General features: G+C 40.1%; 1 protein-coding gene across 4 annotated transcripts in view; it reads right to left on the bottom strand.

The window, feature by feature from the left end:
• CDYL (chromodomain Y like) overlaps nt 1–22,870 on the bottom strand; it is a 183,651-nt gene that overhangs the window by 59,486 nt on the left and 101,295 nt on the right. For all 4 annotated transcript variants that reach the window (XM_055113155.1, XM_008956570.6, XM_034961382.4 and 1 more), the window contains one exon: nt 3,470–4,136. In XM_055113155.1, coding sequence (XP_054969130.1) covers nt 3,470–4,136 — 667 coding nt within the window. The remainder of the gene's footprint in view (nt 1–3,469; nt 4,137–22,870) is intronic.

The raw sequence follows: 22,870 nt of genomic DNA, 5'->3' as shown, positions 1-22,870 counted from the left end.
TATATTCTCAGCAGTATACAGGGGTCAGGGCTGATCTGACCAGCGCCCAGGCAGAAGTGAGAGAGGGGTAGAGATCATAGCTTTGGAGAAAAATGATGGTGAGGGCCTTGGAAAAATACTGTCATTCCCAACCCAACCTCCCAACTCCGCACAACAAGGTAAAATAATTTAAGATTCTATGCTTACACATCCCTTTTGGTTTAACCAATGCCACACGTGTGGATGGATGTTTTTTAGAAAGGAAGTCACTAAATCCTCATTTAAATGGAAGCCATTATCTTCCTTATATAAGAAATATAAAGGAATGAAGGTTCTTGTTGCGAATTGTTTCACATGTGGTGAAAGCGCAATGTGGATCTGGCGAGGGCTGCAGTTCATTTTGAAAGAACTAACACACGAGAGGGAAGCAGCAAGATCGCATTGGAGGTGGTCTCCAACCAAAACTGGACGTGCAGGTTAAGGACTAGAGCTCTTAACCTTGTTGGCTCGAAGTTTTGAAAATCAAGGATTCTCAAAACAAAAAATGTGTGTATATATATACACACACATATATACATAAACACATAACATATATACACACATATACACATGTATATATACATATATACACATACATGTATACATATATACATATATGTATATATACACAAATACATCTGTGTATATATACATATGCATATATACACACATATACATACATGTATATATGCACATATATACACATACACATATGTATATATACACACATCTGTACATATATGTATCTACACACATATGTACACATCTGTGCACGTACATATATACACATATGTACATATATGTGTATAGGTACATATACACACGTACACATGTGCATATAGACACACATATACCCATATGTACGTGTATATAGATATATACATATATGTATGCATACACACACGTACACATATATACACATATGTGCACATACACGTATACACATATGTATATATACACATATGTACACACATATATGTGTATATATACACACACACATACAACTTTCGTGGACAAAAAAGGGGGCTCACAGATCTATGGCCTCCTAAGAGCAGAGATCAGGTATCCTCTCTGTAAAGAGCCAAGTAGGTCAGATGCAGTGGCTCACGCCTGTAATCCAGCATTTTGGGAGGCCAAGGCAGGCGAATCACTTGAGGTCAGGAGTTTGAGACCAGCCTGGCCAACGTGGTGAAACCCTGTCTCTACTAAAAATACAAAAATTAGCCGGGATTGGTGGTGGAAGTAAATGAATGGATAGCTCCATTCATTCACAGTAATGGATGGTTAGCTGTGTTCCAAGAAAACTTTATGTATGAACACAGAAATCTTAATTTCTTATATTTTCACGTTAGTAAATATTCCTCCTGATTTTTTTGTTTTTCCAAAATCAGGAAATGTAAAATCCATTCTGAGCTTGCAGGTCATACAAAACCAGGAACGGGGCAGGGCCAAGCCCACGGACTATAGATCGTGAGTCCTTTTTGGTAGCACTACAGTCCAGCACCGTGCCTGGCCCCCAAGTCATCAATGAAGACGGAGGTGCTTATCTGTCCAGGAGGCAACAAGCAATGCTGGGAAGAACGCCAGGGAGGCACTAAGGCGCGCGCTCTGGTTCCCCTTCTGGCTTCGGTTCTCTCCATGAACATCACCTTCTCTCTGGACTCGACTTCCCTAACTGCAAAATAGAGCGTGCTATTAAGTGAGTCCCTCCTACCTCTGAACTTCTCTGATCCCTCACATACAACTAAGTAAGAGAAAACTGTATCCATGAGGTCAAACAATATAGGAAGTCAAACCTGCAAACAAGTTCACAAGCTCCAGTGAAGCCGGAAAAGGCACCGTTTGGGTCAAGTGTGTATCTGAAAAACATTGGCAAGATGGCAATTTCCTGTCAAAGGGAAACCCCAGATTTCAGTTCATATTCCACTTTTTTGCTACACAAGGGCCTGGGCCGAGGAGAAAACCTGTTGAATGCACCACAGCAGGACGGTTAGAATGTCTTAGTGAACACTTCGCTTTAGAGGAAAGTAGCTCCCCAAACAAACCAACACCATTGCATTTTGTTTGCTATTATTCTACTGAGCTTGGGTTGGAGGAGACACACACAGGTAAAGAGACAATTTTTTTTTTTTTTTTTTTGGGGAGACGGAGTCTCACTCTGTCACCCTGGCTGGAGTGCAATGGCACCATCTCGGCTCACTGCAACCTCTGCTTCCTGGGTTCAAGCGATTCTTGTGCCTCACCCTCCTGAGTAGCCGGGATTACAGGTGCGCGCCGCCGCACCTGGCTAATTTTTGTATTTTTAGTAGAGACGGGGTTTCACCATGTTGGCCAGGCTGGTCTCGAACTCCTGACCTCAAGCGATCTGCCCTCCTCGGCCTCCCAAAGTGTTGAGACTACAGGCATGAGCCACCACGCCCGGCTAAAGAGACAATTTTAAGACTACAACTCAGAAGGGAGAGAGAGGAGAGGGCCAGGTGGTGGGGGCCCCTGAGCAGATGGAGAGGAAGGGACCATGTGCGGCCCTGGTGCTGACAGAGAGAGTGAGCCAGAGGGCAGCGGAGCGCCAGATCGCAGACATACAGGGCACACCTGCTACTGAAGGCAATGGGGTGGGGGCACCAGTGGACACCACCCTCGTTCAAGAATGACTGAAAAGGGATGGGAGCTGTCAGAAGGCAGGAAGCCCTATTAGAAAGCTCCAGCAGGTGAGAAGTCATGAGGCCTCGTAAGAGAAAACTGTGGCCGGCACAGTGTGGCAAGTGAGGAGAAGGAAGCCACCTGTGTGAACTCCCAGTTGTGCTGTCCTGGGAGATGGACAGGTCATGGCACAACCAAGGCAGCTGCAGAACCCAGGAGCGGGGCTGGGGATGAGAGTAAAACAGAGGACACCACCGGTGCCAGGCAGACTGGGCTCTGACGGGGGAAGCAATGGCACCTGCACTGCCGATCACAACAGAGAAACGAGCCCGGCTCCCAAAGGCTCTGCTGGGTTAGCAACGCTCCCACTGAAAGGCATTCCTGGGTATTCACAGAGATGAGCAAAATAAGAACCAGCACTTCTGTATCAATGCTGGCCACACTTAGAAGAAAACGCTTAACACGAGACAAGACTCAGCACTTCAGAGGTGAAGAAAGGTAGACAGCTTCAGAAACTTGCTGTAAAAACTTACTCACCTAATAACCTAGTGAGAGGGAGATACTGTTTAAAGCAAGTCAGTGTGGTAGCACAGTCTGTGGATGGCGAATTACACAGAAAAAACTAGTGCCGAATTAAGAGAACTATCAAAGGCTTCCAGCGAAGAAAGGAGAAGCTGGCGAAATCTCTGCAAGGCTCCAGCAGATGCCGTGAGAAGCCCCGGACTCTCCCCGGCTCAAGGCCTGATCTCTAGAGATGGACCCAAGCCCTCTGGGATCACCACGGAGCCCGAGCAGCTCCCTAGACACTCACCTTTCCCGTTAACAGCTAAGCCTGTGGCCATGGCTGCAGTCACAGGGCCGGGCACCTGAGGCACTAGCGGGTGTATCCTGGGCCTGCTCCCCATCCTGGCTCTCTCGGCACCAGGGCCCAATAAAGCTCCGACCGGCTTTTCCGCTGCCACTTCGGGTGCCACTGTGTCCTCCTGACCCTGCTCGACGGGGTCCAGTTTCTCGGGGCTCTCGCTCTGAAAGCCGTCCACTGCGGTCCTGCTCTTAACGGGGCTTTTAGGCACGAGGATCTTGATACCTGACTTCGCTAGGTCCATGTTCTTCCGGCTGGAGAGAGATGGAGCTGTGTTCTTCCTGAACTTCTGGCTGGCAGCAAACAGCTGGCTGTTTTTGGATTCGTGGTCTTTCCCAATCACGAGTGCCTTAGGAGAGGTCTTAGAAAAGTTGCTGTTGGTGGATCTGGAGATTTGTTTCCTAGCATTGTTGGGAGAGGTCCTGTTTGTTCTGGTCAATGTGCTCTCCTTCTGCTTCTCCGTGTGGCGTCTGTTGAAGTCGTGGATGTATTCCTCACAGTTCACGAGGTGCTGTTCTGGCTCCCAAGTGTCGTCCTCGCTGTCATAGCCTTTCCACCGAACCAAATACTCTGTCTTCCCTTTTTTATTTTTCCTTTTGTCAACAATCCTTTCAACCTGTTCATAAAAGGAAAAAAATAGTTTAAAAAAAATCAAAATTTGGGGGGAAAAGTGCAAGTTTCATTAGGAAACATCAAAAATAGCAAAAACCACAATAGATGATAAAATGATCTCTTCTGCAACCTCAATAAAATAGTAATAGGCCATTTGGGTTGTGGGCAATTTCCCTCAAAGTAAGTCAAACAAGATGCTAAATTTTTATGCTGAGAACGTGTGGATATGCATTAGGTGACTTATGTTTCTTGTGACTGAAAGGGGCTCTCTGCTATTTCTGTGTTGAAGCCTGACCACCGAGTTGGTTTCCACACTCATGGCTGGAGCAGCTCGAGGCATCTGCAGCTGTGCCTGGTCATCCCAGGGTTCCAGCAGCGGGCACCCAGGCAACAGCCTGGAGTGGTGACAGCAATGAGCTACAAGGCGCTGAGAACCTTCTGTGGTGTGAAACTGCCATCAAAGAAACATATGATCTGTATCACAAGTATCATTCAGAAGCACTCAATTAAAACTAAAAAGGTCAACAGAGAACATCATACTTGATTGTAATAAAACAGTCTAGAGCGATCAGGTTATTTTCAAATCTTGGTTTTAATTAATTTTACACTAACATCTTTCAATGGAGATGCTGTTAATCATTGAAATGGATGACCAATACATTTTGGATCAAATTTATCAATTCACACAACCCTGCCTTGTAAGCACGTTTTATCACCGTGACAAATTCTACTACCTGAACATCTGAAGCGTAAATGGAAGAGAGATCTTCCGCTACTCACATGAACAAGAATTATGTGACATAGTGCCTCCATACGTTACTGAAGAAATACCTAGAATCTGTTGTTACATCTGCAGTTACTATAAAAGCATCAGCTTGCATCCTGGGGGCAGCATGTGACTCTGTATCTTGTGGGCAGAGGCCTACAGCCACGGAGTGGCTCTTTAATTAAGAACGCAAAGGTCTGCACCTATCAATTATTAAGAACGTCAGTACATTTCTGGCAGTTAGAGGTAGGTCAGGCGAAACTATGGCATGCCTGGTTCTCTAACATCCCCAAATACTCGAGTCTAATGAGTAGAAGTGCAGATGATCGTAGAGAACGGGAGAATACCCCATCCCCATCATTTTCTCTGCTCTCAAAGAAATAAAAAACTCTCCAGTATATCTACTTGAGATAGAGAAAACTGAAGCCCTTAACTACTGAACAGCCTAAAATTAAATACATATTATTGCTTCTGAGAAAAAAGGATTAGGAACAGCAAGACCTTAGCTCATCACAGGGCCGATTTCACGTCTGACAGATCTCCACAGAGTCAGAATTAACGTCAGGTCAGCAAGGGCGAGTCCACGCGGTCCGTATCATAGCAGGGAAAGCTTTTGAAAGCGATTTTTCCCTTGCTCCTTCACTTGTGAATAGTTGTGTATGAGGGTGTATTTCAATTTAAGTAAAAGACATATTTCCGGAAAAGTCCACATAAATGACGTTTTTGCAGAAATAGTTTAAGAGTTTTAAAAGAAAAGGGGCAAAGAGATTATGTCTTGTAGGAAAGCTATGTTTCATGTTCCCCCTGCCTCCTGCCCAACCCACCTTAAATCAATGTCCACTCCAGAAGCGGGCAGTATACTAAACCAGAGTATTCCCGTTTGCTTTCCTCTGTTTCCTTAGAGCCGAGGCAGGAGCCTGGTGGAGCACACTGCTTTTGTTTCCCCTCCCTCCTTAACCATGTACCACTGGTTCCCCCAGAGCCAGCATCCCTGGGGACCTGCTGCTGCCAGGCCCCAGGCAGATCCTGTCCCTCCCTCCTCAGGAAATTGAGCAAAGAGGAAAAGCAACAGTAGCCTCCGCAGCTAAGGGTAGGTGTGTGCTCCGTTTTTAGGCATACTCAGTGGCCAGACTGAGTATACATAAGGAAGTCATAGTGGACACATTAGACCAGGAGTTGGCAAACTTTACATAAACTGCCAAAGAGTAAATGTTTTAGGCTTATGGGTCATCTGGTCTCCCAATCACTTAACCCTGTTCTTGTAGCAAGGAAGTAGCGAGACACAATATGTAATGAATGAAATGGCATTAAACAAAGACAAAAACAAAAAAACCCTCTATCTATGGACACTAAAATTTGAATTTTATAACTGTCACACATCATAAAATATTATTATTCTTTTGATCTTTTCCAGCTAGTAAAAAAATGTGGGCCGGGCACGGTGGCTCACGCCCGTAATTCCAGCACTTTGGGAGGCCAAGGCGGGCAGATCACGAGGTCAGGAGTTTGAGACCAGCCTGGACAACATGGTGAAACCCCGTCTCTACTAAAAATACACAAAATTAGCTGGGCATGGTGGTGCACACCTGTAGTCCCAGCTACTCAGGAGGCTGAAGCAGGAGAATTGCTTGAACCAGGAGGTGGAGGTTGCGGTGAGCCAAGATCGAGCCACTGCACTCCAGCTTGGGCGACAGTGCAAGACTCCGTCTCCAAAAAAAGAAAAAAAAAAAGGTATGAAAACCATTCTTTGAGTTAACCAGCAGGCAGCCATAGCTTGAGATCTCAGCATCAGACTGTGAAGGAGCAATAAGACATCCAGGGGCAGGCAAACTGCTCCATTAATTATTGTGATGGAAACATTATGCAAGTCTGACAAGGAGATAACTCTGCACCCAACAACAGCAGAATATACATTCTTCTCAAGCACACACAGGATACTCGCCAGCACAGACCATATGCTAAGTCTTAAGATAAGCTCAGTACATTTAAAAGGATTGCAATCATGCAAGTTCTATCTCCAAATGGGGATGATACTGAAAATAACAAAGAAGTTGGGAAAATTCATAAATATGCAGAAATTAACCCATGCTAAATAATAAATGGGCCACCTCCCCCCAAAATGTCTCAAGAGAAGTTGGAAACCACAACATACCAAAACTTATGGAATACAGCAAAAGCAGTGATGGGAGGGAAATTTCTACCAGTGAACACCTACACTAAAAAGAAGAAAGACCTCAAATCAATAACCTAACCCTTTATCTTAGGACACTGGCAAAAAAGGAAACTAAACCCAAGGCAAGCAGAAGAAAAGAAACAATTTAGAACTTAATAAACTGAAAAGCAATATTTTAAAAGCAACACAACCAAAAGTTTCTTTAAAAAAAATTAACAAAATTGACAAACTTTTACTTATTTTGATTAAGAAAAATAAACATCCACATTTCTAATACCAGGAATTAAAGAGGGAACATTACTACAAACCATATGGAAATAAAAATAATTAAAATACTATGAACAACTATATGCCAATAATTTTAACAACTCAGATGAAATAAACAAATTCCTAGAAAGATACAAACTAGTCAAAATGAACCAAGAAAATCTAAACAGGCCTATATAAGACTGATCATCAAAACCTCCCTTAAAAAAAGCATAGGATTAGATAGCTTCACTGGTGAATTCTACCAAAATTTTTTTAAATACCTGTTCTTCATAAACTCTTCCAGTAATTAGAAAACAATTTACCACACTTTATATGAGGCCACTATTTACCTAATACCAAAACAAAAGACATCACAAGAAAGCTATAGACCTATACCTCTTTTATGAATATAGACACAAAAATCCTCAACAAAACATTTGCAAATTGAATTCTGCAATATACAAAAATGACCATGACCAAGAAGGATTTATTCCAAAAATGCAAGGCTGGTTTAATATGTGAAAGTCAATTAACATTCATATGCCACATCAATAGAATAAAGGGGAAAAAATCACATATTGTTTCAACAGATGCAGAAAAAACACCTGAGAAAATTCAACACCTCTTCATGATTAAAAAAAAAAAAAAGAAGTCAGTAAACTAGAAATAGAGGGAACTTCCTCAACTTAATAAAAGGAATCTATGAAAAACACACAAATAACATCACACAGAATACTGAAAGACTAAAAGGTTCCCCCTAAGATCAGAAAAACAAGATGTTTGTTCTTGCCACTTCTATTCAACATTGTATTGGAGTTCTAGCTAGTTCTGGCTGAGTGACTAGACAAGAAACACAAAGATATCTGAATTGGAAAGGAAGACGTACAATTATTGCTATTTGCATATGACATACTCTTCTGTACAGAAAAGTTTAAGGAGTCCATTAAAAACTATTAGAACAAAGAAGTTCACCAAGATTGCAAGAGACAAAGCAACATACAAAAATCAATTTTTAAAATGGAATAACTGCATTGTATTTCTATACAGTAGCAATGATCAAACCAAATATGAAATTAAGAAAGTCTCAGTTATATCACCAAAAAGAAAAAAAACAGGAATAAAAGAGGTGTAAAACTTATAAAGTGGAAACTATAAAGCATTATTGAAATAAATATCTAATTAAATGGAAAGACATTCCATGTTCATGGATTTGGGGACTTAATACTGTTAATACCTTAAAACTCTCCAAATTGATCTTTAGATTCGACGTAACTCTTATTAACATTAAAGTTGTTTTCTTTGTAGAAACTGGCATGCTAATCCCAAAATTCACATGGAATTGGTAAGAACAATTGAGAACAGCCCAAAAAATTTTCAAAAAGAAGAAAAAGTTGAAGAACTCACACTAACTGGTTTCAACTTAATACAAAGCTACAGTAATTAATATACTATGAAACTGGCAGCGTGGAACTACAGACATATAGCCTAATGGAATAGAAGGCTCTGAAATAAACTCCCTTATATATGGTCAAATATTTTGGACAACACTGCCACTACCATTCCATGGGGAAAAGAATAATCTTTTTAACAAATAATCTTGGGACAACTGGATATCCATATGCCAAAGAGGCAAGTTGGACCTTTACACCTCATACCACACATTAAGTTGGTCAAAGATCTACAAGAAAGAGTTAAAATTATAAAATTCTTAAAAGAATATAGCGGTGTAATTTGTTGTCACTTTAAATTAGGCAGTGATTTCTTGCATATGGCACCAGAAGCAATGGCAACGAAAGAAAAAAAGTGGATTAAACTAGATATCAAATTAAAAACTTTTGTGCTTCAAAGGATACCACCAAGAAAGTGAGAGAATAACCTACAGAATGGGAGGAAAAAAATTGTTTTGATAAGGGACTTATATCAAACATATAAAGTCTTACAGTTCAATAATAAAAAGACAACCCAGTTTAACAATGGCAAAGGACCTGAATAGACATTTCTCCGAAGAAGATACACAAATGACCAGTAAAGCACACGGAAAGACGCTCAACATCATTAGCCATCGGGGAAATGCATATCACAACCACAATGCGGGTACACTTCACAGCCGGTAGGATGGCTGTAATAAAAAGGGTAAGCAGTGGTGAGGGTGGAAAGGAATGGGAACTGTCATGTACTGCTTGTGGTAATGTAAAATGGTACAGCCACATTGGAAAACAGTCTCGTTGTTCCTCGAATAATTAGAGTTACCATATGACCCAGCAACTCCACTCCTAGGTATCTACCCAACAGAAAGAAAACCTGTCCCCACCAAAACTTACAGAAGAATGTTCATAGCAGCACTGTTTATAATACTCAAAAAGTAGAAACAATCCGAATGTCTATTAATTGATGAGTAAGTAACAAAATGTGGCATATCTATACTACAGAATATTATTCAGCCACAGAAAGGAATGAAGTACTGATACAAGCTACAACATGGATGGACTTTAAAAACCTTACGCTATGTAAAAGAAGTCAGTCACATACATGATGCCATTTATAAAAAATAACCAGAATGGGCCATTTTATAGAGACAGAAAATAGACTAGTGGCTGCTTAGGGCTGGGGGGAAGGTAATAGGGGTAAATAGGAAGATGATAGCTAATGGATACTAGATTTCTTTTTGAGGTGATGAAAATGTACTAAACTCAACTGTGGTGACGGACACAAAACTGTATATGCTAACAGCCACTGAATTCTCTAATTTAAATGGGTAAACTGGTATGTGAGTTAATCTCAAAAAAGCAGTTTAAAGAAAGGGGGAAGTGAAATAAAGACACTTTCAGAAGAATAAGAGCTAAAAGAACTTTTTGCAAGAGACAAAAGGAAATTTGAAGGGTCTGAGATTTTACCTGCTTGCAAACTATCAAGCTATAACTTGTTTTTGACATTTTCATGGATGCTGGCAGAAGACAAGAGTCCTCATCAGAGAAACAGTATAACAGTCAACCCTTATCAGTGGGGGATATACTCCAGGACCCCCTGCCGATGCCTGAAACCTCGGATAAAACCCAGCCCTATATGCACTCTGATCCATCTGATAACTGAACCAGCTACTAAGTCACTAATGAGGTGGTAGCATCTATGGCATGGAGACACTGAACAAAGGAACAATTCACGTCCTGGGCAAGACACATCAAGACAACATAAAATTTCATCACCCTGCTCAGAACGGTACACAAGTTAAAATAATGAATTGGCTGGGTGCAGCAGCTCACGTCTGTAATCCCAGCACTTTGGAAAGCTGAGGTGGCAGCATTGCTAGAACCTAGCAGTTTGAGGCCAGCCTGGACAACATAGCAAGACCCCATCTCTACAAAATATAAAAAAATTAGCTGGGCCTGGTGGAGTACACTTGTAATCCCAGCTACTTGGGAGGCTGAGGTAGGAGGATTACTTGAGCCAAGGAGGTCTAGGCTACAGTGAGCTGTGATCACACCACTGCACTCCAGACTGGGTGACAGAGTGGGACCCTGCCTCAAAGAAAAAAAAAAATTATAAATAGTTTCTAAAATTTTCCATTTAATATTTTTGGGCCATGGTTGAACACGGGTAACTGAAACTGTGGAAAGTGAAAGCTTAAAGGGTAAACGGGGACTACCGCTTTTCCTACCCACAGCAGGAGCAGCTGTCAGCCTATTAGCATTGCTTGTACCGGTTACCTGAGCCTGTAATTCCTACAGGGCAATACAAAGACAGTCAGGTAAAAACTGCTGGAACAATAGGTTACATTACAAGAAAGGATCCCTGAGCTTGGGGATCCCAAATGCTTATAATGGGCATGCCTGCCCACATCCCATCTTTATCCTACAGAGCAGTAAACAAACTTACCTATGGCCTGGAGACACTATCTTGTCTCCGAGGCTAACTGCTTACACCAACACTACTGAAAAGACAGTCCACCACAAATGCGCTCACTCTCTTTTCCAGAGACATACAGAAATGCAAAAGATCCCTGGAGAACTCTCTCCCAACAAGACCCACTCCTTGTATTTATACTGTCTTGGCTTCTGTCAAATTTCCCTCTGAGTATCCACTCCATTAGCTACTCTGATCAATCTAATACAGGCTGGAACCAAATCCACTCAATTTGTCTCACACATCTAATAAAAGCTGCTATCAACAGGACTCCAATTATCATGATGAGCCAAACTAAAATTCTGACCTTAACCATGCTTCCCAGCATCCTGGACCCAGCCAGCTAAAGCAATACCATAAAACATCAGGGTCAACCTTAGCAAGCCATGTGGCTTTCTCCTGAAGCTTCTGAATGGACATTTCCTTTTGGTTGGGGCCACTGACACAGATAATACAAGATGTGTTAGCAATTGCATGAACTGTGTCTTGGCCCAAAGGAGGAAATCCACAGCAATCCTATCATCCATTAATGAATGCTTCCAGATGCTTTTATGGATCACTTTAGAGAACGTCACGGACAAATTTCCTACCACCATGTCTATGGCTCTCACAGTGGGGAAAGCTACTTGTAGGATGCACACACATGGTGAGTCAATGATCCCTCTGGGGGGCTGCCCCAGATACTCAAGGGTAGACTCATTTTGGAGAGTTTGCCACTGTTCTATGAGGACTACAGGATCTGATGGAGTTTTTTTGTTTACATACTCAAAGTTCTCTGATGATCACTGCTAAGGTGCAAGTCACCATGCTTCTAGGAGGAAGACAAGGGAGATAATACCTGCCCTTCACAGAGGGACAGTGTAGTCTCAGTGTTGCATTGGTCCTGGAAAGTGCTGCTTACAATCACCAGTGAGCCCTGCATCATAGGGGCATAGGCTGACAGTGCCTTCAACAGAGCTTTCTAGATGGCTATGGCTCTTAAAGGTCTACAGCTCAGTTCAATCATTGAGTCTTGCCCTTGTTTTTGGAAGAACTGCCTGACAGTGGTCAGTCCAATCTATCCTGTTTGCCTGCTCCACCAGTCAGGTGGCACTCATCTGTGCCATGGCCATGAGTATGGGTGGGCAGACAGCCAGAGGTGCTAGCAGGTGTTCTGTGTGGCAGGTGCAGGCGCTGGCACCATCCCCTGCTGCTTCTGATAGAATTCTCAGCATGGGTCAAAGGAATGCACCAAATCGTCACCAGAGTGGTCTGGCAAGGAGGAATGGCAGATCCGAAAGCTTCACTTCGGTCCCTTGCAAAAATCTGGGAGAACCACACCAGGGCTTTTTCATCCCTGAGGAAGGCTCTAGGGGTGGTTCTGAATGACAAGGATCATTAATGTTCCCTGTCCCAGAACTTCCCAAGGTGTAATGCACTCCCCACTTCCCTAGGTACTAGCATTGTTGCTCTCCTTCCACCAGGACAAAATTGTATGTTTCCTATTTCGGGAGCTATTTTCACCTGTTTACCAATGATACCCTACTCATACCCAGCCCTTCTGTAAGCAAGGGCCAGATGCAAGAGGGACAAGGCAATTTTAGGTCGCTTACACAGATTGATTATGTCCTCCATTTTGACCAATGCGGGCCCCACAGTCATGGTAACATCTCATGGGTTATCACGTGGCTTTAATGGAAGGGCCAGGGGAGAATTTCCCAGAGCAGTGGAGTGGACGGCAAGAATGTACGTCAACTTGTTTGGGTTAAATTTCTCACTCTCCAGTGGGTCATCATCATTAGCACTGGAAACCTCATCTGGGGCAGTAAGAGCTGGAATAGTAGTCGATGATCTTATTAGACACTAACATTTTCCCACAGGTGTTTGTCTATGTCAGGGTAATCTCTGACACGACAGGGGTGCACGTCCCTAAAGCTGCCAGGGTCCACTACAAAAATAATTAAGCCGTTTACTGTCATCTCCCAGCGCATCTGAGGTTGGCAGGACCAGTGCTGGAAGAGCCAACCATGTGGCAACCTAGCTGTTAGCCTTCTGCCTTAACAAGTCCCACCCCTTCTTCTCCCAAAAGAACCAGCCAACATTCAGCTGAAACAATTTGCCTGCTTTCCACCCCTGGTGGTTATCAATTTCTCTCCTTTAACTGTTTGAAAAGGGTCAGAACCATCTGCCCACCAAAGGGTGAAGACATCCTCCCACCCAGAGAAGAATTAGCAATAACCAGGGCATTGTTTGGGCAGCTGTGTTTAAAACCATCTCCCCAATTTCCCCTCATTAGCAGGCAGCAAAGTGAAGGACCATTTACCACTAGGATAACAATTTGGTCAACATGTCAGCTACAAATCCCATGGATTTTCCTAAAATCTCACCAAGTGACCCATGAGACTCCCATCCTCCTCTTTGAGAAAAACCACAAGGAGGACAGAAGCTAACAAGTGAGCTTGCCACAATTTCAAGAACGCTCACAGACGACAAGAGACTCTTGAGTCATGGATCAATGTGAACCGGGAGCAAGCGCAGTACCCAGGGTACCAACATGTTCCTGCTCCGGTGTGCTGTGCCTCAGTCCCCAGAGGATGACACCTCTGCGTGCAATGGACGATGTCACAGGAGCAGAACCCTGAGCTTAAAAAGGCACACTTTTATGATGTATAGTGAGCATGCCTGCTCCAGCCTCTGGCAGGAGAAATGACTTTTGTCTTCTCTATGAATATCCTTGAAAAAGTAGTCTAGAAGAAACACAGCCAGTGCACTGCTTGCAAAAGGTGCAGAAATGCAGGAGACCTATGGAGAATTGTCTCCCAACAATTTCTGTCATGAGAAACACTAATGAAAATTATTTGGGCTGAAGCAAAATGGTACCGATGGGACCTCAGATATACAGGAAGAATGAGAACCAGAAATTGTGAATAAATATAAATACTCATTTTTTGTTTCTCTTAATTTTGTAAGACAGTGTAATAATGTTTAATGCAAAATCCCAAAAACACTATTGTGGGGTTTATCATATGTAGACAGAAAATATATAACAATAGCACAAATAAGAAAACTCAATTGAATTATACTGTTACAAGATTCTTCTGCTTTACATAAGGTGGTACGACAGATTTTTATCATGCATTTCAGAAGCATCTGATACCTTTATTTAAACCATGAAATGCCAGGTCTCTCCCACAGAATTTCTGAGGCCCGGGATGCAGCCTGGTAATTCATGTTTCAAACAAGTTCCCATTCGATGCTGAGCCTGAGTGATTACTCAGAAGCACTACTCTACAACGATCACTAAAAAAAAGGCAAAAACAGAAACCATAATAATATCAACAAGTATAACTAAAAGCCATTAGAGAATTATAATGAAATGTCAAATTTCAATAATATTATTAGCCAAAGAAAGCGGAAAAGAGGAACAGAGGAACAAAAACCAAAAAAAGAGAACTAGAAAAAAATAAAACACTAGACCTAAATCAAACCCTATCAACAATTATACTAAATGTAAGTGGACTGAGTGCTCCACTTAAAGGGCAGAAATCATCAAAATGGATTAAAAACACACACACACAGAACCCAAGTACATGCTATCTACAAATGATGCCACATAAATATAAAGACACAGATAAGTCAGAAATAAAAGAATGGTAAAAGAAAATGCTATGTAAACAATAATTTAAAAGATGGTGTTTCAAGAGAATGAGAAGACAAACCACAAACTAAGAGAAAATATTTGCAAAGGACTTATCTGACAAATGGCTGTTATCCAAAACAAAGGTATCTTAAAACTTAACAAGTGAAACTGATTTAAAAATGGGCAAAATACATCTCCCCAAAGATGACATGCTGATGGCAAATAAACATGAAAAGATGTGCCACAGAATATGTCACTAGGGAAATGCAATTAATACAACACTGAGATACCACTACACATCTATTGGAATGTCCAAAATCCAGAACATGACAGCAAATGCTGGTGAGGATGTGGAGCAATAGAAACGCCCACTCCCTGTTGGATGGAAAGCAAATGGCACAGCCACTTTGGACAACAGTTTGGCAGTTTCTTACAAAATGAAACATATTCTTACCATACGATTCAGCAATCACGATCCCTAGTATTTACCCAAGAAAGATGAATGAAAACTTATAAAAACTTTCCAAACAAATATTTATATAGTAGCATTACTCATAATAGCCAAAACCTGTGAAGCCATCAAAATGTCGTTCAGTAGGTAAATGGATAGGTAAGTATATTGTGGTACACCCAGACAATAAAATACTATTCTGCACCAAAAAGAAATGAACTATCAAGCCACGAAAGGACACAGAGGAACCTTAAACATATTATTACTAGGTAAAAGACGCCCATCTGAAAAGGCTACATACTATATGACTTAAACTATACAACATATTGTAAAAGGCAAAACTGTGGAGACAGTACAAAGCTCACTGGTTGCTAAGAGAGGGTAGGAGGAAACATAAAGGCAGAGCACAAAGGATTTCTAGGGCAGTGAGACTACTCTGCATGATACTAGATCCATGTTGTTATACATTTGTCTAACCCATAGAATGCATAACACCAAGAGTGAACCCTGATGTAAACTAAGGACTTGGGGTGATGACGTGTCAATGTAGATGCATCAAGTGTAACAGCTGTATCACTCTGGTGGGGAATGCTGATAATGAGGGAGGCTGTATGTGTGTAGGGGCGTGGGAGAGGGTATAGGGAAATCTCTATTTTTTCAGCCCAATTTTGCTGAGAATTTGAAACTACTCTTTAAAAAAATAGTCTATTAAAACCACAAGGCCAGGTGCAGTGGCTCATGCCTGTAATCCCAGTACTTTCGGAGGCTGAGGCGGGCAGATCATCTGAGGTCAGGAGTCCAAGACTAGCCTGGCCAACATGGTGAAACCCCATCTCTACTAAAAATACAAAAAATTAGCTGGGCGTGATGGTGGGCTCCTGTAATCCCAGCTACTTGGGAGGCTGAGGCAGGGGAATTGCTTGAACCCAGGAGGCAGAGGTTGCAATGAGCCAAGATTGTGCCACTGCACTCCAGCCTGGGCAACAAGAGCGAAACTCTGTCTCAAAAAAAAAAAAAAAAACCAAAAACCCACAAAAAAGAAATGGAAATATTATAACTACTCTTAGATATCAGGAGACTCTCATGAAACTAAATTTATTTTTTCTTAATGCTGGTGTTTACCAAAGTAAACTTCAAGAAAGCATTACAAGACATAAATAGGGACATTTCTTTATTATAAGGTCAATTTATTAAGATGCTATAACAACCCTAAACGTGTATTCACTTAATACAACAGCTTCAAAATATATGAAAGAAAACTGACAGAACTTAAGGGAGAAAGTAATCCACAAACTCAGTTGAAAATTTTAACATCCCTCTTTTAGTAACTGATAGATATGTAATTCACTAAAGACTTCAACAGCACTCAATCACATTAAACTAAGTGATATTTACAAAATGTTATATCCAACTGTCGAATGTATCTTTAAATCACTTGAAATATTCATAATGATAGACCACTTGGTAAGCCATAAAATAAGTCTAAATAAAAATTTTAAAAGAGTGAATGGAATATCTTACAGGTTATGTTCTCTGACTGCTGGGGAGTTAGACACCAATAACAATATCATTATCTAGAAATAAATAAGCTATTAGTAAATTTTTCTAAATAAACCATGAGTCAAAGAAGAAATCACACAAAAAATGTTAGAAAATACTGTGGGATCCAGCTAAAGCAATGTTCACAGGGAAATGGTGCCTTTAAATGTTCACCTTAGAAAAAAATAATTATCTAAATTTCTACTTGAAAAAAACAGAAAAATAAACTGCACCCAAACTAGTAGAAATAAGGAAATAATTAGGAACAGAAATAAATTAGAACAGCAATACAAATAACAATTAAAAAGCCAAAAGATGCTTCTTTGGAATATTATTTAAATTGATATAGCCCTAAGTCAAAACAGTCTGGAAATAAAACACACACTACCAATATCAAAATATAAGAGAATAACACTACAGATCCTACAGACATTAAAATAACAAAATATTATGAAAAACATTATACCAATAAATTCATCATCGTAAAAGTAGACATGTTCCTTGATAAATACAACTTACCAAAACTGACACCAAGATGAAACAGAAGTATGAATATATACATATATGGCTATTTTACACATATAAAATTGTATATAATATATATTAACATATTAATTTATAATATATTAAAATGTTACACACACACAAATTTCTCCCAAACCTCTACACACACACACATCAAACCCCAGATGGCTTTGCTGGTGAATTCTATCAAACATTTGAGGAAAAAAAATACCAATTTTATAGAAATCATTTCAGAAAATGAGAGACTATTTCCTGCTTTGCTTTATGAAGCCAACATAATCTTAAAAAAAGAGGTAGATAAAAACAGTAAATTATGGACCAATATCCCTCAAGAATACAGATGTAAAAATCCATATTAAAGTATTAACAACCTGACATCAAAGATATAACCAATTAAAATGTCATGATTAAATGTGGCATATCTCAGAAATGCAAGGTTTACAAAATCAATATAATCCACCATACTATGAGAATAGAAGAGAAAAGCCATATTTCAATAGATGCAATAAAATACTGCTGAGAAATTACAAGCCTAAATGAATGTAAAGACAGTCCATGTTTACAAATTAAAAGAGCAAATATTAATATAAAATTTCCCCCAAATGCATCTATAGATACAACACGTTCCCAAAAATAATCCTGGCAACAAGCTTTTATGTGGAAACCAACAAGATGATTTTAACATTTACAAGGAAAGGCAACAAACTTGAAAGGCAATCCAAAGCAATCTTGAAAAAGAAGTACTAAGTAGGGCTCCTACAACCTATTTCAAGATATAACATCATAAAGCAACAGATTTCAAGGAAAAGCAGTACCTGTGTAAGTATCTACAAAGACATCAATGAAACAAGAGAGCACCAGAAATAGATTTTCATTTATGATTCTAAATTACACAACTGATTTTTGATTACAAAGATCCCCAAGAAATCTATTTGGTCAAGTTTTTTGGAAAAATGTAGCTGGGATACTGGATATCCATATGTTACCAAGTGAACCACAAACTACGATATACACAGAAGTTCATTCAAGATGCATTACAGGCCTAAGTATAAAAGCTAAAGCGATGACGTTTTTAGAGCAAACCAACGTCATCCTTGTGACTTTGGGGAAGGCAAAAGTTCCTCAGGTCACAAAAAAGCAATAACCAGGAAAGAAAGAAAATTGATTTAAAAAAAGATTTCATTAAAAAAATTTTAAACTTCTCATCAAAAACAATGTTGACGGGGACAGATTGTGAGCACAGAATAAATAAGAAAAAAAATGTTGAAAGATGTACAAACAAGCCATAGATGGGGAGATAATATCTATGAAACACCCACTCTCAGTACCAACTTCTGTCTTGGTCTATTTGGACCACTATAACAAAATACCTCAGACTGGGTAATTCATAAACAATAGAAATTTACTGCTCACAATTCTGGAGGCAGGGAAGTCCAAGGTCAAGGTGCCAGCAGATTCAGTGTCTGGCGAGGGCCCATTCCTCACAGATGGCACATTTTATGTGTCCTCACATGGTGGAAGGGACAAAGAAGCTCTCTTGGGCCTCTTTATTAAGGGCACAGATCCCATGGTGGCGCCCTCATGGCCTCACCTCCTCCCAGTACCATGATGGCACTGCGTTAATCCCCAAGTGTCAAGATAGGAATTTTGGCAGGACACAAACATTCAGAACACAGCATTCTACCTCTGGTCCCGCAAAATTTACGTCATTCCCACAAAATTCATGTCATTCCCACATGCAAAATATATTCATTTCATCCCAATAGCCCCTAGTCCCTAAGACCTATAAAAAGTTTCTAGAATAATGAAAAGACCAAGTATAATTAAAATGTTGGCAAAAGATTTGAACATATACTCCCTAAAGTATATGAATGTGTAGTGAGCACATTAAAAAGTGCTGAATATTTTACTTGTCAATTAAACATTTTTTGAAGTGATGAATATCACACCGTTCATGAGGGAAATGCAAATTAGAAGCACAATAAGTTACAACTACATGCCCATCAGAATGGCCAAAATGAAAAAAATACCAAAGGTAAGCAACTAGGACATTCATACATCGTTGGTAGGATTTTAAAATGGGACAGCCACTTTGGCAAAAGGTCTGACAGCATTTTATAAAACTAAATACATACCTACCCTGTGACCCAGCAATCCCCAACCTAATTACCCCAAAGGAATGAAAACACATGTCAGCAGAAAGACTTGTACAAAAATATTTATAGGAGCTCTGTTCATAATGGCTCCAAACTAGAAACAGCCCACGTTTTCAACAGGTGACTGACCAAACTGTGGTATAAATTATCAAAAAATACTTTGTAATATGATTCCATTTAAAAGAAAATTCTAGAACAAAAACTACTGTATAAACAACAACAACAAACAACAAGGGTGGGAGGGAAACTGACTGGGAAGGGACATGAATGAACTTTCTGGGGTGACTGACAGCTTTCCAGCTTGATAAGCTTTTAGGTTACCCAGGTATATGCATTTGTTTAGCTAAGCAACTGGTTGCAGTATTTAAGACCAGCACATTTCATTGTTAGGAAATTTTACATAAAAAGAAAAAAACTATGAACAAACTGGAATTCCAGTTAATGAAATGCTTGCTGAATAAGGTATTTTTAGGGGTATGTCTCCATTTACTTTAAAATGTTTCAAAAAATAAGATGGACTGATGGATGGATGCATAGTAAAACGACATTCTTTATAGTGGGTTATAAACATTCACTGAATAACTTTTCAACTTAGTTGTATGTTTAAAATTTTCATAATTAAAAAAGGTGAGGGAAAAAGGAAAAAAATCAGTGTTCATTCTCAATTTAAAAATTCTCAGAAAATAAATACACAACCAACCAACCAGAAAAAGTGAATTCAGTAAAGTCACAGATATGATGTCAAATTTTTTAAATCAAATGTATGTTTATATAGTAGTTGTAAACTGAAAGTGAGGTTTTAAAATTTCCATTTACCATATAATAAAAAGCCAAAATATTAGAAATAAGTTTAACAAAAATGGCAAAACATGGCTGAGACAAATTAAAGAGTACCTATAAATTGGGCGACATGCCATATTTATAAGTTGACAAATAAAATACTGTTTGTCAATTTTTCCCAAATTGATACCCAGATACAATACAATCCCAATCACAAGTCCCAAAGGCTTTTTCATGGAAACTGACAAATTTCCATGAAACTCTTAACATTTATACAGCAAATGTATAAATAGAATAGCAAAAATAATCTCATGAGAGAAGAGCAAAGTTCTTCAGCTCTCACCATACCGAAATTCAAGTCTTACTACAGTGGCTAAAATTATAAAGAAAAACGTCAGTGCTGCTAGGATGCAGGACAACAGGGACTCTCCTGCGATGTCTGTCAGAGTCAAGAGTGGCACAACTCCCCTGGAAAACCATGTGGAGCTTCTTAAACACACACCTCCCTCGGCAATTCCACTCCTAGGTATTTTTGCCAAAAGAAATTTCTGTGTTTGTCCACAGAAAGACCCACGTAAGAATGTTCATAGCCACTTTAGTCATAAGAACCAGAAACGGAATCAGCCCAGGTACCCACTGAGAGCAAAGTGGATAAACACGCTGGGTATGTTCACACAATGGAACACTGCTCACCATCCCACGACAACACAGACGAATCCAAACGTCACCATGCTCAGCAGATGAAAAGAGACACAAACAAGCACATACTATATGACTGTGTTTGTATGAAATCCTAGAAGAGGCAAACCCACCTGTGGAAAGGGACATTAGAACAGTGCTTATCCATGGTGATGGGGCGATGGGAGCCCAGAGAAACTGTCAGGTGGTGAAAATGTTCTGTACCTCTAGGGAGATGGTAGTTGCACAGGTGTACACATTTGTCAAGCTCACCAACTATACACTTAAGATTTGTGCACATACTGCACGTAAGCCATATCTCATTTAACGCACCTAGCAGAAAGGAGGCTAGGCAGCGCTTAGTCAGGGATCAGTCTTAGAATGGAGAGGTGCTTCTGGCCAACAGCACCTAACACTGCAGCTGGGTTTTCAGAGAGCGCGGGATCCTCACAGGCAGAGCTTCCCATGAGGAGCACAGAGCAACAGTTCCTGCCAGGCACACAGTGGGGAAGGCCTCGCCAACCCTAACGCCAACGCTGAACAGAAACATCGAATAACGTGCACATGTACATATAAAAAAGAAACGCTATGAAATAAAACTGGCAAGCTGTAAATAAGAGGCTATGGCTTATTAACAAAAAGCTCTTTCAAATCAGTAAGGCCAACACAAAGAATACCCACCAAATTCTGAGTAAGCAATTCATGAAAAAAAAAATACAAATGGCCAATAAATATGAGTAACGTTTAACCTCACCAAAGTGAACCGTTTTCTGTCTGTAAGGCTTACAGAGGTGTGAAGAAACACCTTCTTTAACTGTTGAGAGTGTGTGAGTGGGAAGAATTTTAGAGGGCAACTGAACGATGAGCACCAAAAGGTTTTAAAACAATCTTACTCTGTGGTTTGGGAATGTAGCTAAGGAATGAACACAAGGAAATAACTGAATGGGGGCTCAAAAGACACGCACATGTGTACCCAGGTACAGACAGGCAGAAGGCGGGGACCAGAATGAGCAAGCAGTGGCAGGAGGTGAAGTCTGCACAGCTGCGGCGCATGTGAAGGTGTCCCCTGTGCGATGTTCCTACTTGGCGGTTTCAAACCAGGCTCTCGGAGCCTATTCACAATAAAACATGTCACCACAGGAATGCTAAACTTCATTTCTGAATTTCTTCAATAATGATAGAATTGTATATTATCACATCCATTTATTCTTCAAGCAGGTGGGTAGAATTAAGGTACAGAAATTTCTGACAGTCATGTTTTCCAAAGTGTTAAATGTAAGTTAATGTTCTAACCAAAAACAAAGGAGAAATGCTATGACTTAAGTTATTAACAAGCGTGAATTTCTATCCATCCCATTAAAAATTGCACAGAACAGTATCATCATTATCCCAATTTTTCCTTCCCATAAGGAAACCAAATACCACAGCAATGAAATGTCTCTCAGTATATACATAAGAAGGTAGAAGAATAACATATTGTTATTCTCTTCCTCCCCAATATGAGATTGGGAATTCTATGTGCATAAAAATTAAATATACCCCTTTTGCTAAAAGTCATAGTAGTCATTATCATATCTATCCACTTTTTTTCTTACATGGCCTACCCAAATAAAAATTGATTTAAATATTTAAGAGGTTAAGCCATTTATTCATGCTAAGAAATGGGCAGTGAAAAAAAAGTTAAGCCATGTAGAAATGATACCGGCAAGTCCTATTGCTAGTGTTTTGTTCTAACAAGTGCAGAATGGTGTCTGGTACAAATAAAACCACTTGCTCCTTTGTGTACTTGACAAATCACAAATTAAATCATGTCTATATATGTGTATTGTATAAACAGAACTTTTCCCACACAGCTGCTACAACTGAGAAGGAAAAACTATAAAAACATATTCATAACAACTG

The sequence above is a fragment of the Pan paniscus genome, chromosome 5, assembly GCF_029289425.2.
Source record: "Pan paniscus chromosome 5, NHGRI_mPanPan1-v2.0_pri, whole genome shotgun sequence".
NCBI lineage: Eukaryota > Metazoa > Chordata > Mammalia > Primates > Hominidae > Pan > Pan paniscus.
Note: the sequence above shows the minus strand (reverse complement) of the source record. Positions and strands in the feature narration are given on the sequence as shown.